The 16,214-nt window shown below is 34.3% G+C and overlaps 1 protein-coding gene across 1 annotated transcript in view; it reads left to right on the top strand.

Annotated features, from left to right (window-relative positions):
• EPHA6 (EPH receptor A6) overlaps window positions 1–16,214 on the top strand; it is a 185,006-nt gene that overhangs the window by 65,449 nt on the left and 103,343 nt on the right. The window contains exons 4-5 of the mRNA XM_015824276.1: window positions 3,901–4,025; window positions 13,044–13,206. Coding sequence (XP_015679762.1) covers window positions 3,901–4,025; window positions 13,044–13,206 — 288 coding nt within the window. The remainder of the gene's footprint in view (window positions 1–3,900; window positions 4,026–13,043; window positions 13,207–16,214) is intronic.

Genomic DNA, 16,214 nt, shown 5'->3' on the forward strand with positions numbered 1-16,214 from the left:
TCTGTCACTGCCTAGTATTGAACTCTCAACCTTCCGAGTGGGATGCAAGCATCTTCACTTTTAGGCCACCACACCACTCACTCTCTATATACTAAGGGCTTTTATAATAGGAAGATCAGCATATCTATATGTATATATCTATATATCTATATATAGATATATAGATAGATAGATATATCTAGATATAGATATATATATATATATATATATACCATTCCATTCTCCATGCTCCCTTCTTTGTACATAGCTATAATGAAAATAGTACATTTGTGCTAAACACCCTTGTAGTTCACTTAGAACAGACATGTCAAACTCGCGACGTCACATGACGTCGCGCAATGTATCGGGACAGCTTTGCCATTGCTGGCAACGGGGTGGGCGTAGCTTCCACGTGACGCATCCGGCCCAGAGGCCAGCAGTTTGACACCCCTGACTTAGAATGACTCCACTTCACAACCATGGTAAAAACAATCCTTAAATCAATTCTATCCCTAACAACTCCTAAGGAGGGAGCTGTTCCTTATTTATTTGGAAATAAGTTCAGTGTACACCTAAAGAGGTTTCTTATCTTATCCCTCATCTCAGGCAGCCAAAACATCAAAACAGCAAGTCTGGTAAAAAGACTGTCTTGAGTAAAGTGCATGCAATTGCTAACTGAGTTTCAATAACATCCTGCCAAACCTATTTATTTATTTTTTATTCTGCTTTTCTTTCATTTCATGTAACTCAAGGTGGCAAACCTAATACTGCTTCCTCCTCCTATTTTTAACAGTTTAGGAATATTATTATTTCATTGCTTCTTCACCTTTAAAGGCTGCTCTAAATTCCCCATCCCTTCAGCAAGTGGAACAGGAAATATCACTAATCATATCTCATTCCCTTCCTTGACAGGGTAATTGGTTTGATGGATAAGGGGAATGCAATATATATAATGTGACTTTGGCAAGGCCTTTGACAATTCCAGATGGCATTATCAAAAAATAATTGGAGAACTGTGAGCTGGCAGATGGCTACAGCAAGGTAACAAATTCCATGGGGGTAGTTGTGCTACAAAACCAACAAAAAGTGTTATGGCAACTTAGATATTAACTATTTATTGGGAGATAACTAAGGGCTCTTAAAGTTCTCTACATCAGATAGTCAAAGCAATTTATTCCTAATTAAAGCACCCAAATATCTGTATAATAACATAGAAATACATCTTCACGATATAATCATACAAGGAAATGTCTAAATTGAATAGAATGAAAAGTTTTGATAAATTCAAGTTTCCCAAAAATCTTCCTTATAGTAGTTTGAGGTCATTGCAAGATATAGTAAACTGAAATAGTTTGTGATGGTTGACTGTCAGTGTTTCATTTGTGTCCATTTATTTTCTTGCTTAAAGGCAGCCTATTTATTTTGTACAGATAAAAATCAGAATTGTTGACAAGTGAAGGAAGCAATTAAATTCTGGATGGAAATAGGTATTACATTTGCAAAAATTGCCTTAACCTATATAAAATTTAATGTTTTCTTGCATAACCTCTGTCATCTTCTTTACTACTAGCAAACAGTTGTTTTGAAGGTAGCATTAGCCAAGTGAGGTAAAATAAAACAGAGGAAGCTGCACCGCTCTGCTTCATATTAACCTGCAACTGTATCTATTTTGTTTAAATGAGTTACATCCTTGGAGAAAAATTGGTTGCTTTAGATTTTCAAAGAATCCTTTCTCAGCCACATACCTTTCCTAGAAATATTTTCTTCTGTGACTGGAGGATTTAAGAGAAAAGAAGCACTTGCCTTTAGCATCTCATGCTAGAGAACAAAAGTAATTGTGTGAGGTATGTGTACATAATGTATAGTTTGAGGCACTGGAAGTTGTTGGGTTTTTTTTAATATTGATTCCTATGTTTTTATTATTTAAATATATTTATTTTTTTTAAAAAAATATCTCCCATTAAAAACAAAATTAGACAATTATTAGTCTAATTAATTTGCATAAAATATTTAAAGTATCTTTCAAAGTGTATCTTTCAAAGTATTTTCCTTAAGCTTGTTGTGAAATCTGTTTATCCATTTGTTTAAGTATTTACATCCAAACTTCTGAAATAAATCCAAGGGAGTTTTCAATATTTTAAGAAATAGAATTTGTACAAATTGCAAATAAATAAGAGTCTATGTACCTATGCATCTATGCATACATGTGTGTAGTGTTATATTAATAAAATTATTTCAGTCACATACAGAATACATGTGACAACATGGATACTTCACAAAACATGATAATGTTACAAATGTTGTATTTAAAATATTTGTATTTCATAATTTGTGCTAAAACGCAACAGCTTATGTAATATTCAATAGTAGCATGTGCAAAATACACTTAAACGCAACTTGTATGTATTATCAATTTCTTTTTACAATGCATATTCTAGACTAAAATAAATAATACTAAATAAATTTCAGGAAAAGCAAACATGAAAGAACAATGTTACAAGCTTTCTCTTTGTTATATCCTAAGGCAGGCATGTTAAACTGCTGGCCCACATGCCAGATGCGTCACGCCGAAACTGCACCCACCCCATTGCCAGCAATGGGGAAAAAAATCACAATACATTACGTAACGTCACGTGATATCATGAATTTGACATGCCTGTCCTAAGGGATCACTATGGAAACATGTAATGGAGCTAGAATCCTGAATATGTTGCTGACCAGTTCTCATTATCCTTGGCCATTGGCCATGCTAGCTCAGGCAGGTGGGTAATAGCATCTGGAAAGCTACAGGCTCCATACCCTTATTCCAACATTTTCTCCATTTTTCATAAATGTTTATAGAGTTTTTCTTCATTTTCATTCCCAGTACTCTCCTATGGATATTTTTCCTTATAGCTGATCTATTAAGCAATTATACTGTTTAATTAAATTTAACTGATCCCTTTTTGACAGTTGCAGCCTTGAAGTTAGAAAGTGTGGCAGTTGACTATAAACAGGTTATCTTCATTTCATTTGGCAAACATTCTATATTAACTTGGTTATTTCTTATTTTGCTCTGTGTATATCCTGTGTAATGGTTACTTACATAGTAATTATAAAAAATAAATGTAATTGTCTTAGGTATAGAAGATATCAATATAAAATCCACATTTCTAGATCAGGCTCTGTAGGAATTTTGAGTCCTTTATAGCATCTGCTACATCAGTTGTTTTCATATGCTATTGCTGATATATAAAATTAGCATTATGAACAATTATAATTCACTCCATTATTTGAAAAATGTCCGGAAGAGGCAGTAGTTCTTAAGTTTCATTATAAAATCTTCTTACAGGATAACATTTAATATGTTTATGGTCACTGAAATAAGAAACACTGTAATAAGAACCATTCCACACTAGAGACAACTATTGGTTTCCATTTCAACACATTTCTAAGTGAATTCAATTTTACTAATACATTTATTAGAGTAGTGCATCTGCTTCCAAAAAAACTTTGGTGCATACCAGCTATGAATATAGCACATATCTCCAACTTTTTAAAGCGGAGTCATTTTTTCCCCCACAATCATGTGACAGCCACCCAATCCTAGGAAAAGACATAGTGATTTTAATGAGGAACAGATAGATTTGATAGAAGTGCTAATCTAAAGTACTAAGATTTACTAATGCAGAGCATCCTGAAGTGAAAGAGCCCACGTTATGAACATATTTTGATGATACACATGTGGACAAAGAGGTGGGGCTTTTATCACATGCAATCATTATCTTGATTTTCATGCGCCACGCTCCTAACACCACTGATTTAGTTTTGAAAAGAGGGATCCGTTGATCAAGTCATGAAGCATCGTTCCAAATTATCTCCTTATGATGGTTTAAATACACTGCGTTGTCTTTAACCTGGAGTTATCCTTTTCCTTTTCAGCACCCTCCTTGATAGGTATGGTCAGGAAGGACTGGGCTTCTCAAAACAGCATTGCCCTCTCATGGCAAGAGCCTGCTTTTCCTAATGGAGCCATTCTGGACTACGAGATCAAGTACTATGAGAAAGTAGGTCTTGAATACAATAAAATAAAACCCTTGAATCAGCCTCCTATTCTAACATTTCCCCCTTTTTGTACATCAACTTACAGTCTAGCCTATAGCTGTTTACTTTTATGCCAATAAATTGGCATTTTAATTGGCAGATTCACTTTCCAGACAGCTGATATTTTCAGGGTTTTTTTTTTCATTTTAGATTTTGTTCATTAAGAAATTGATTCTTACTTTGGTTTGGCTGTACAACTGACAACCTGCCTCTAGTGGGTCTGCTCAGTGGTGAACTCAGTTTATAGTAAAAAGTTCCAACCATGACTTCATGACATGCAAAATATCACACACTTGGAAAAAAGAAATAGCATCTTAACCACTTGAAACTGGCAATGAAAATTAATTATTAGTTTTATGTACAACTTATCAGTTAACATATTTATGATATTAATATGTCACACTATAAAAATAATTTAAAATTATATTTTTATTCCGACTGCTAAAACTATAGGTGTGCTTTTGAGATATGACACGTCTTTTAATTCTAACAAAACAGAGAATGCTGATCATTATCATTGCTTTTCAACTCCAATGTTGAAAAAAAAGTCCATGATATATACACATCAGTCTTCCTAAACTATGTTGGCATTATAACACCCAGAATATCAGCAAACAGCCATGCTGGTTGTGTATACTGGCTATTGTATTAGACCACCAGTTTGTAGGAAGTCTCTGTAAAACAGATTTGAGTATTGCTGTTTTTTATTGTTTTGATTAAATACAAATATTTAATTTGAATCTAAAAGTAGATCACGTATTATATAGAGGTTAATTATGTGTCTATGATGCAAACAGTATTTTTTTAAAAAATACAAGACGTAAACACCAACATATATCAAAATACAGCATGGGATGGTTTGATTTTGAGGTGCCTGACTCCAAAAAGATTCTGAGCTGGTTACAGTTTTAAAACAGTACATAATATAAAATAAAACATAAAATTACAAACATTTTAAAATGAACTTAAATACACAATGGAAATATATTTTCCTATTTCCTCTTCCCACCTTCTATCCTCTGTGATCCCCTATTCATCCCAGAGCTGTTTTACAGAGTCAGGCAGAGTTTCCAAACTTTGTGTGGTTAAGGATGTACTACAAGAAAATATGATATGCACTATTTTCTTGTCCCTCTTTCTCAACTATCCCTCATTATAATCTCATATTGTTTAGGAGTCTCTCCCATCCCCACAATGGGGCTGCTGGAATTTTCATTTCTTGAGCTCATTTTGACTCAAAACCATCTTGAAACAAAATGACAGTATGTAGCTAATGATTTTGAAGTGTCCTTTCTCTCCACTTTTCTTAGAGCAGTTCAGTTAACAGACTATACTTTTGTATTTCTTCTGAGCAGTTATTAGTGTTATAATCTTCTGGAGGAATACATCTGCTGCTGGTAAATGTATGTAAGTTATAGTAAATATTTGGCTCAGTTGACAACATCTCTCTGAGGGAGATGGGCAGTCTAGAAATATGAAATATAAACAAACAAACAAATAAATAAATCTTATATTTGCAGTGACCTTATATAAACTAAATGTATCTTAATCAGTGACTTAAAATGAAAAGATTTCTGGATAGAAATACCTTGGTTTTTTGTCAGTGGTAGATATCATGTCCTTTCAAGCATATTCAAGCAAATTAGAAATGAAATAATGTCAGACATATTGTTGTGTAAATATAGATTTCCATTACTTAACACTCACGAATTCACAATGCAGTTTATTACACCAGCAAAATCTGTACTTGTTAATATAAGCTACATGACTACATATAAACCTTTATATGTAGTCAGATCCTTGGCTATGTATAGCAATGTACAAAAAGCAAATGTGTTAATTATTTGTGAAATACTATTCAGTCTAGAACTTAATTCAACACACTGTAATGGACCCAATTATGCAAATAGAAAGTTAGGGAAGAAGACCAAAAAATGATGTAGCATATAATATTAAAATGTTATAAAAGAAAAGTTGCTTCTGCTAAGAATATAGAGATGGAAAATATTTATACAAATTTAGGTTTGTTTGTCTCATATGAATAATATTGGGTGTTAAAAATAATAAATGAAGGACAAAGAGATATAAGTTATCACCTTGCTTTTTCAAGTCAAACCTTTTTGTTTTATTAAGAAAACTTAGTCATTTGTGTACTGTGCAAATTCACAACCCAACTAAGCCCAGTTAACAAAATATAATTCCATAATCATTGTAGACTTTACCAATTAGTATAAATCAGGGGTGTCAAACTTGCAACGTCACGTGATGTGTCGCAACGTATCATGACTTTTTGTCCATTGCCGGCAATGGGGTGGGCGCAGTTTCGCCATGACGCATCCGGCAGTTTGACATCCCTGGTATAAATGTGGAAGAGGCTGAATGCATCCATTTTTATCACATTCTGTATAGTATGCTTATGATTATTGAATGTAATATTGTGTTCTTCTGATATGTCAGACCAGAAAAACCAGACCCTTCAGGAGCAAAATTATCTAATTAAAGAGTAATAACCATAGTGGTATCATAAATACCATTTAAAAAAAGATTTGATGGAGAAAATCACAAATGACTTAATATTACACTGCATATTGTTGGCCCCCTAGATGTCACCCAATGTAGAGGACAGATTAGAATTGGAATTCTAAGTGACCTAATGGTGTACACCCAGATTCCAGAGAGTTTTTGGTGATTTTGCCTACAGTTTGGTGGACAGTTGTATATTGCATCTGGAAGTTTTACATACAATGGCATTCTAGAAAAGAGAAAATAAAAGATCTAGAGAAAATCTTCTCTAAATCACAAAGAACATTAAATGTAGGATGTTGAATTCTGCCAAGTAAATATCATTATTGTGGGACAGACAAATATCTTGCAAAGATATTTGTGGATGGTATGAAGAGTCACTATTATGAAGAACAAAATAGTGGTAATGAGATAAATATGCCCTAGTGTAGCCTGAATTGAATATTCTCTGTTTACTTCAATCATGGCATTTTTAAACCTGGTATAAATAAAGTGAAGATTGGGAGTCTATTGTGAGCTACACAAGAAACTATTTGTTTCTTCTAAGATGAGGCAAGGTGGACAAAGGACACACCATGGTGTGATATGTTTACAATGTGTGGAAACATTAACTGTTTGGATTGCTCATGTACAGCATTGATAAGTGTTCCAATTGGATGGCCTAACAGGATGGATAGATGGATAAGTAGCTAGACAATATCACTCAAGCACATGAAACTAAAATGTAATTCTTATTTTTTCAAGATTTTCAGTTATTTCTAATATGTAATTTCATGTATCAGCTTATGCATGAAACTATAGACATCTGAAATATGGGCATACTATATGCAGAAATGACTGAAATAAACAGATTATTTACATCACTTTCAGTCACCTACTTCTGCATTACCTCCAAATTTGTTAAGAAAAGTATATTTTCACTCTTAACCGCATAGATTGATAGTGTTATCTTTCAGTGAGTCATGTTTCCCACTGACATTGCATTGAGGAAGGTTTAATGGACCTTTTATTTTGTTTAAATATAGAAGTGAGTCACATTCTATTTATTCTATTCTCCTGCACAGCAGCTAACTTAGTTCTTATCATTATCTAGAATGAACTACGGTACTAAAGTTATGGCATGTTGAAATAAGTCAATATCCAACTATCATTCATTGAGATCAGTGGTGGGATTCAGCCAGTTCACACCAGTTCGGCAGAACCAGTAGCTAATTTTTTGTTGCTCAGGCCCAGAATGGACTTCTGGAAGCAACATTCACACAGAGAACTGGCTGTTCACATATTTGAATCCCACCACTGACTGAGATGCCTTTTTCAAAAATAATTAAATTTAAAATAAGCCATGGATTTGGATTTGGATTTGAAGATATTTGCACATTTTAGCAATTACATGTTTATCATTGATACACAATTGTACTTCAGATTCTGTCTTACTTTGCTCCATACCATAATTATTTTTACCTGTTTTGAATCTTTCTGATAACTATAATTGAGAAAACCATTGACAACTATATCCCTCTGCCATTAGTTGCTCTCTTGATTTAATTTTATAGTGGTTTGTAGAGTATCTTGTAACATTAACTGTAGTGTAAATTAAGTTCAATTCATGCTCTTGGAAAGTAATAAAATATGGCAGATAAAAAGACTCAGTTTCACCATCTGAGCAGAAAATGATAAATATGCCTTAATTCTTGTTTTGGCAGTTCTCATTGCTTTTCCACAGTATGAAGGATTGGCTTCCTAATTTATTTTCAAATAAAATAATACCCTTTAATGTGTCTTTTATCATAGAAGAGGTGAAACTTCCTGTAGCTGTTTTACCCCAAGGTAATACAATTTATAGAAATACAGGGGAAGCTTTCTAATTTTAGAAGCTATTATCTCCAGTCACTGAACTATGGGGATATTCAATAAATCTATAGTCAAAGATAATTTACTGTGGAAAAACATAATAGTAGTAGCTTACACAAAGGATTTCAAGTCCTATTGCCATGTAATAAATGTTTGTTTATAACCAGTTTAATTCAGACAGGTAGGTTTAAATCCAGTGGAAAAAAATTAACTTCAGATTTATAAGATCCAGAGATTACCTAGATAATTAATGTGAAAGATCTTAAAACAGTACTTGCAGTGTTTTGAGCATTTTATAGGAACTGTTTGTCATTATCTTCAGGATTGCTTTGTTTCCTTTTGTTCATTTCAATGCTCTGCCACATTGGGAATTGGGATTAATGACATAACTTCTATTATTTGGGAGCAATTTCATAAACATGCACGACTTAGTATTTGACATATTGATTCCAAAGCTTTCATGTAGGAAAATTGGCATTAATGGAGTGATATATACAGCTGAAAAGGAGTAATCAATATTTGAGCCCTTTTAGTATTTTACAGGGTATATTTTCACCTCAGCTATTTCTATTTCAGCTATAGTTTCTTCTAAATCTGTACCTTTCCATCCTATTGAACCTTGTAAGACCTTATAATCCTTTCCAAACTTCCTTCAAATTAAAATCTAAATTTTAATATACCTTTTTTAAATTTTTTGTTATGACAATCGCTTGTTCTGTTAATTATGGTAAGCTAGAAGCACCACCTGCAGTCTATTTTGTTTCCATTCCCATTTATGTTCATTTTGCCTTTTGTCTTCTTTCTTCTTCCTGCTATATAATTCAGTTATAATATTATTAAACTGCAGTTGACCCTACTCAGTTATATGCATTACTAATCCATCATCCTCTGGCAGTTAGTTATGCTAAAGCTCTGGATGGAAAACAGATAAAGAATTTTCAAAGGAAAAATACATATTCAGTAATTTCAAGGAACAAAAGTTATTTTCTATATTATTTACTTATAGGTATAAAGAAGAGATGTTAAATCTATTTGGATCTCTATACCCTGCAACCAACTTTACTATTTAAAATAAATCATCATCTAAGGAACACAAACTCTTTAGTTAATACCATGTTAAAATAGGATAACCTTATTTGTAAAAAAAATATTACTGGAAAAAAATATGGAGAGAGACAGAGACAGAGACAGAGACAGAGAGGCAGAGGCAGAGACAGACAGAGAGAGAGAGAGAGTCAGAGACAGAGACAGACAGAGAAAGAAAAAACGCTCATTTTCTAAGCAACAATGACACTCAATCATATTCAGAATTTGCAAAAGTACACGCAAAGGTAAATAAAGAGGAAAGCTATCTCAAAAGTGTAATTTATTATCTATGTTTATTTTCTTTATGTCCTTTTTGTCCCTTCAAGTAGCTAATGAATATAGTCTCTTCAGCAGGTGTCCGAGTAATTCTTTTTTTGTAATTTTCCCAAAACCTAATCCGACTCAGACTGATGGCTCATACTGGGTATTATTAAAATCAACAGACCAATTTTAACAGCCACTTGTTAAGTTCATTTCACTCATTTTAGCCATCAAGCACCATTTGTATTTCCAACCTCCTCCCTTCCAACCTTCTCCACCTGTTAATGTCAGCATATTATCTAATATGGTTATTGCCCGTCTGTGGCCCCATCTTCTCCTACAATAAGGTTCCTATGAAAATCTAAAGTAAGCTCTACTCTCAATCCCTTATCAGTTAAGTGAATACAAACTGTTTTGTTTAGAGATCTGCAAGAATACATGCTTATTTAAGTATGTGAAGAGCCAGTTAGCTTCTATGGAAAAGAATTGGATCATCAAAGAGGAAAAATACATAGTTTAAATCCTGAAATACAGGCTAGATGAATCAGAAAAATTGCACAAGGGAGTATTTTGTTGGAATTCCATTATTTTACTCTCTTTCATATTCCTGCAAGGAAAAATGGTTATCTGTGTGCTGCATCATATCACTTAGCTTTCTAACTATATACTCCTCAACATATGACTGGTCACATAATGACTGTTAAAATTACAATGACCTTGGAAAGTACATGTTCACTCTTAACTGCATGGATTGATAGTGTTCTCTTTCAATGAGTCATGTTTCCCATTGTCATCGCATTGAGGAAGGTCCAATGGACTTGCTTTCATTTTGTTTAAATGTAGAAGTGAGGCTGATGGGATTCCACAGGATACATTGAGCATATTATGATATATTATGGTAATCAGAGTGTTGAAGTGAAATGTTATGCGTTTTTCTTTTTGTTTATTTTCCTTATGTTGTTTTTTTATTTAATCTTAACTCTTTCAGGGTATTTAAGACAAAATGGACTTTCAAGCCCAGCAGAGCTTAATAGACCTATTTTAATAAGTAAAATGAAAGCAATAAAATGAAAGAATTTCAGTTATGCAATCAGTCTGGATACTTGCTAAAGCAGAGGTACCCAACCTTTTGGGCACCAGGGACTGCTTCCATGGAAAGGGGTTTTTTTGCGGATCAGAGGGTGCATGGTTTTGTGTGCTGCCTGCATCCCACGGATGGAGCTTTGCTTGTTTGTGTGGACTGATTGCTGGCATGCCACGGCCCAGTACTAGTCCACGAACTGGGATTGGGGGACCCTGTGCTAGAAAGCTTATTTTCTTTGATTATTATTAAAGGTTGTATCCAGTATCTGCCAACAAAATGAGACTTTCTTAGGGTGTCAGCTAATATTTTTTTCCTACTTCTTTTCAAGGTAGGAAATAGATATTATGCTGGGTTCTGAAGGATCGGTGGTATTGGAGCCACATTCTCTTTCACTACAAGGTTATAAGCTTTAAGAGTCTGGTCGCTTTTCAGTGATACTATAAGCTTAACACTTGTTGAGCAGGCAAAATTTAATTGCTTTTTGGGAATAGCATACTATTATGTTCTGGTTTGTATACTGTCTTTATATGTGCATAAATATTTCATATTTTCCTTGTTCAGTTTACCAATGGATTGCTATTGCAAAATGTAATAATATGCTGGAGACTTCATTAAAAATAAATAACAAAATAAAGACACCCTATAGGACAGGGATTTTTTAAACTGTCTATCCTCTTTTGAATTATGAACATGACTGATCATTTAATATTTTCCCCAGTGCTTCATTTTCCCTGAACACACCAACTTAATCATATAGCAGTTGTTACATACTGCTAAGATAGCGATGATGCACTATTTCTCTGGAGCAGCTTGAAAAACTTTGCCATGCTATAAATATCTTCACTTTAGTTGCATAAGATTAGAGACAGTTCGGCCAATTTTATTTACAGAGCTTCATATTTCAAACCTGCAGTGCTAATACAACAGAATCCCTTGGTGGGAGGAGAGTTCCTTTTTTCTAGAGGTTTTTTTAGAATTCATTATTAAATCTAATATAAAACATCAGTCATAAAATGCCTTTTCCTAATTAATACACTATATTTATGCTTTATCACAGCCCTTCCCTAGTGGGTACTTCTTGATATTTTATTATTCATCTTCCAGCATTTCCTAGGTTGCCCTGAGAATTCTGAAAACTGAAATGTAAATGATAGCACTTAGGTATCGATTATATGACAATTCTTTTCTAAGCAAAATTATGATTTAGTTATCATATTGAAGTTAAGGTAAGGCTGAAAAATATAAAAAGCAAAGAAATTAAAAATGCAATTATGTGATGAACTGGAAAAATATAGCTATTGTTATTAAGCATGTAAATTGTTTTGCCATATCTCTTATCCCTCAGAGCCTCACAAACTCAAAAAATGATCTAGTTTGACTTGTTACCAAATGAAATGTATAGAAACATTTTTTTCAAACTCACATTCTTCGAGCAGAATAAAAGAGGAAGCAAAGAAATTCTCAAAGAATAACAAAGCACTGCTTTTCCTATCAATCTTGCAACAGTGGTAATGGCTGGAATGCCTCTAAAAATAATTTCACTCAAGAATTGTTACTACACTTATTTTGAAGGGAATCCATTATAACCTATGAAAAATACACATGCTTTTAGTTTACCCTAGAGAGTTGATTTCCAGTGCTGCTTCAATAATAAAATATAAATCTGCAAGATAATTGTATGCATAAGAACACATTTCCAATCTAAGAAGATAATAACCCCATTTCAGAGTTACAAGCAAGAATACAGAGTTAATTTTCCTTTCTTTTACCCATAGGCCTACCCACGGATAGTGCCAGCATTTTGGCACTACCTGCGGGTAGAAGTGAGTAGCAGACATTGGAATATTTCCATATTTATGCATTATGTTTTAGTAGTTATTTCCAATCTAAATATATCCATGATTTAGAGTGTATAATCACCATTTTGTATAAATGTAGTTTTGTACTAATTTCATATTATGTTGTCTAATTACTAACTCTTGAATTCACAATTACTCAACTCTTGCTGTATAAGAAACACAGACATTTCTTAATATATAGCTAAACTAAGCCTGTGCCACACCCATAGTGATGGCTTTTAGCCTTTGAATGAATGAAATTTGACATTAATTATAAAATTTAGTTTTGAAAGGTTGCTAGTATGTCATGTGCCATTTTTTCTTCTTTTGTCCCTCAGGAGAATGAACAGCTCAGCTATTCTTCCACAAGGTCAAAGGCTCCAAGTGTCATTGTCACAGGTCTCAAACCAGCCACCAAGTACATATTTCATATCAGACTCAGGACTGCAACAGGATACAGTGGCTATAGTCAGAAGTTTGAATTTGAAACTGGAGATGAAAGTAAGTCTCAATCAAAGAGTCTAAATCCTTGTATACTTGACAGAATTAGTGTCTGATGTTACAAAACTAGCCATTGCGAATATTAGGTCTAAACTGAATTACTGATTGAAAATGTTTATGTCTGTATGTATTCACATGAGTTTATTTATCACTCAGATCCCAAGATGTTAGTGGTTGAGTTTGATTTGAAACATGTCCTTTAAATGTGCAGAGTTTAAAAGAAAATCCTGAACTTTAATCTTATCTATCTATCTATCTATCCAATTTATTGGCTACTCATTGTCAAGGTTCCGACTGATGAAACCAAATAAAGCAGAACTCCGAGGCTTGACGTTTCCTCAAAGCACATGTTTATTAGACACATAATATTGGCATGGTCAAAAGTGAAACCAACTCTAAACTGTCCTCCAGGGATTCAATGTAACTAGATGTAACATTCCCTTCCCCTCTACTATGCTATTGATCATGCTACCCAATGAGAGCAATTGGTGGGCTCTGTGACACTTCTTGCTCCTCCTTCCAACACTTGTGGGAATAACCTTGGCTCCCATGAGACCGCTTCATGTTTTGTCTAGCAATACTTTCCTTTTCCTTTTCCCCCTTCCCCCCAACCTATGTGGTAACTTAGAATAACAAAGATGGCTTCAACTAGGTTCATTTCAGAAGTTGACATCCATCTTATTACAGGGTAACTCTCAGTAGCTTATAATATTAAAAATATAAACCTATATAAATAAAATACTACAAAACTATAAAAATAAAAAATAAAATAACTAAAATTGGGGAGGGAGGGAGAAGGTTGAGAGGGGGGCAGGAGAGATCTGATATTAGTCTATCAACCACCCTCAACATGAAATCCCTCCTTTGGAGCTCCAAGCCAGCTAGCAGAGCCAGATTTTTAGGCTGTTGCAGAAGGTGGATTGGAGCAGATCTCCCTCTTGGGACAAGATGTTCCAAAGGGGAGGCACATGGCAGAAAAGGCTTTTCTCCTGGACCCTGAACCTGGAATACTTTGGTCAATGGGGCACACAGCATGGCTTCCCTGCCAGCACAGGTGGGACAAGCCAATCCCAGTGGGATGAAATAATTCTTTAAGTAATCTTTACTTACTTTATTTCTTACCATGGAATTTATTAGGTTATTTTTGTTGGTTTGTTTTTGAAGTTCATCATAATTAGAAATCCATTATCTTTGACAAACTATCACTGATTGATAGTTTGGTGGCACACTGTTTAGAATACAGGCTAACTCTATCCACAGCCTAGAGTTCATTCCTGGTGAGACTCAAAGTTGACTCAGCCTTTCATTCTTCTGAGGTTGATAAAATCAGGACCCAGATTGTTGGGGGCAATATGCTGGCTCTGTAAACCATTCAAAGAGTGCTATAAAGCACTATGGAGTAATATACAAGTCTAAGTGCTATTGCTATTGCTGTTGTTGTTGCTATTATGGATTGTGTAAATATACTGGAAATTTTATATGTTATAGTCTTGAATAGGAATAATCATTGACCAAAGCTGAGCTTTACCAAATAATTTAAATCAAAGTCACAATTTTCTGAATGTTAAGAAAATTTTCCTGACTTCCAATTTGATGTCGCGGTGTAACAAGTGCAGGAAGATGGGGCTCCATCTTCCATGTTTGATTTTGCCCTGCTGGGGACCCTAAAAAGGGTCAAAAGTCACCCCGGAGAGGCGACAAAGAAGGAGGAGACCCTCGTTGATCATAGAGGGGTGGCAGCCCTTCTGTTTGATCTGAGGAAGCCTCCAAACTGGTGGAGGAAAGACTGGCTACATTTGTGTAGCCAGTCAGAAGCTGCTGACAACCAAAGGAAATAAGCACTAAAGAGCAACTTTTGAACAAAGTGGATGAAACTGGGTGAGATTCTATCCTCTCTTTATAACTTTAAGACTTTTTCCTGGAAAAAAAAAAAAGCCCAAAGCAAAGAATCCTCCCCAATGAGAGAGGGAAAGGGAGTTTCCCCCCTATTCCCTCAGGAGAAAAAAAAGTGGCAAACTGCTTGGGGGAAAATGGAGAAAATTATAAGATTAATTTGGAATCAATATAGATATATAGTTTTGAAATTGGGGACTAAAAGTGTTTTTGAGACTTTTTTAGAAAAGAGACTTGAAAAGCTTGCAATATAAGTTTGAAGCTGGAAGAAGATGTTAACAACATCTAATGGCACTACAATTTATTATGCTTAAAGGAAATTTGACCCGAAGCCCAGACTCAGATAAGACCTTGGGTGTCCCTGGAAACTTTCATTTTTGAAGACTGCAGCTGGAGAAGGAAAAAAAAACTCTTGGGCTGCTTATGTCCGTGGCAGATACAATAAACTACTTTGAAATTGGCTTCTTGGATTATGAATATAAATACTAACTGACTTTTAGAGCTGTGTCGTGGAACTATTCCCCTGTAGAAGAAACAGACATGACTGATCAAGATGAAGGAACACTTTGGATTATAAACATTTGATTGATGAATAACTTTTAATTGTCTTTTTTCTCACTGGACAGAAAGGATATGTTTTTCATTGGACAGAAAAACCTGGACTTTGCTTATATTTATTTAGGGGAGGCTTAAGGATGGACTGATAGTCTTAAATGGTAAAAAACCATCTCTAACATTTGTCTCCAAAACCCTCAGCTTCACATACCAACAAGAAAATGTTGATGAATCTCAGAAATAAATTCTTTCTATGTTGAAATCAATACAAGAGACAATTTTCTTAGCTCATGATGAGACTAAAAATAACGCAAAGGAGATAAAAGAACAACTTTCTAATCTAAACGTACAAATTCATAAAATGACTACAAAGAAGGAACCAGTAACCCAGAAAATAGAAGGAAAATTAGAGGAAGCAGATCCAAAGATGGAGGACCTAAAGGAAGGAATTAACAGACAGACACAGACAAACGAAGAATTAGAAGATGCAGCGATAATACTGGAAATGGAAAAGATATCTTACTTGTCAAGATCTCAGAACACATTTGAGGATAAGGAAG

Source organism: Protobothrops mucrosquamatus, unplaced genomic scaffold (assembly GCF_001527695.2).
Source record: "Protobothrops mucrosquamatus isolate PMUCROS unplaced genomic scaffold, P.Mucros_1.0 scaffold2178, whole genome shotgun sequence".
NCBI classification, from domain to species: domain Eukaryota; kingdom Metazoa; phylum Chordata; class Lepidosauria; order Squamata; family Viperidae; genus Protobothrops; species Protobothrops mucrosquamatus.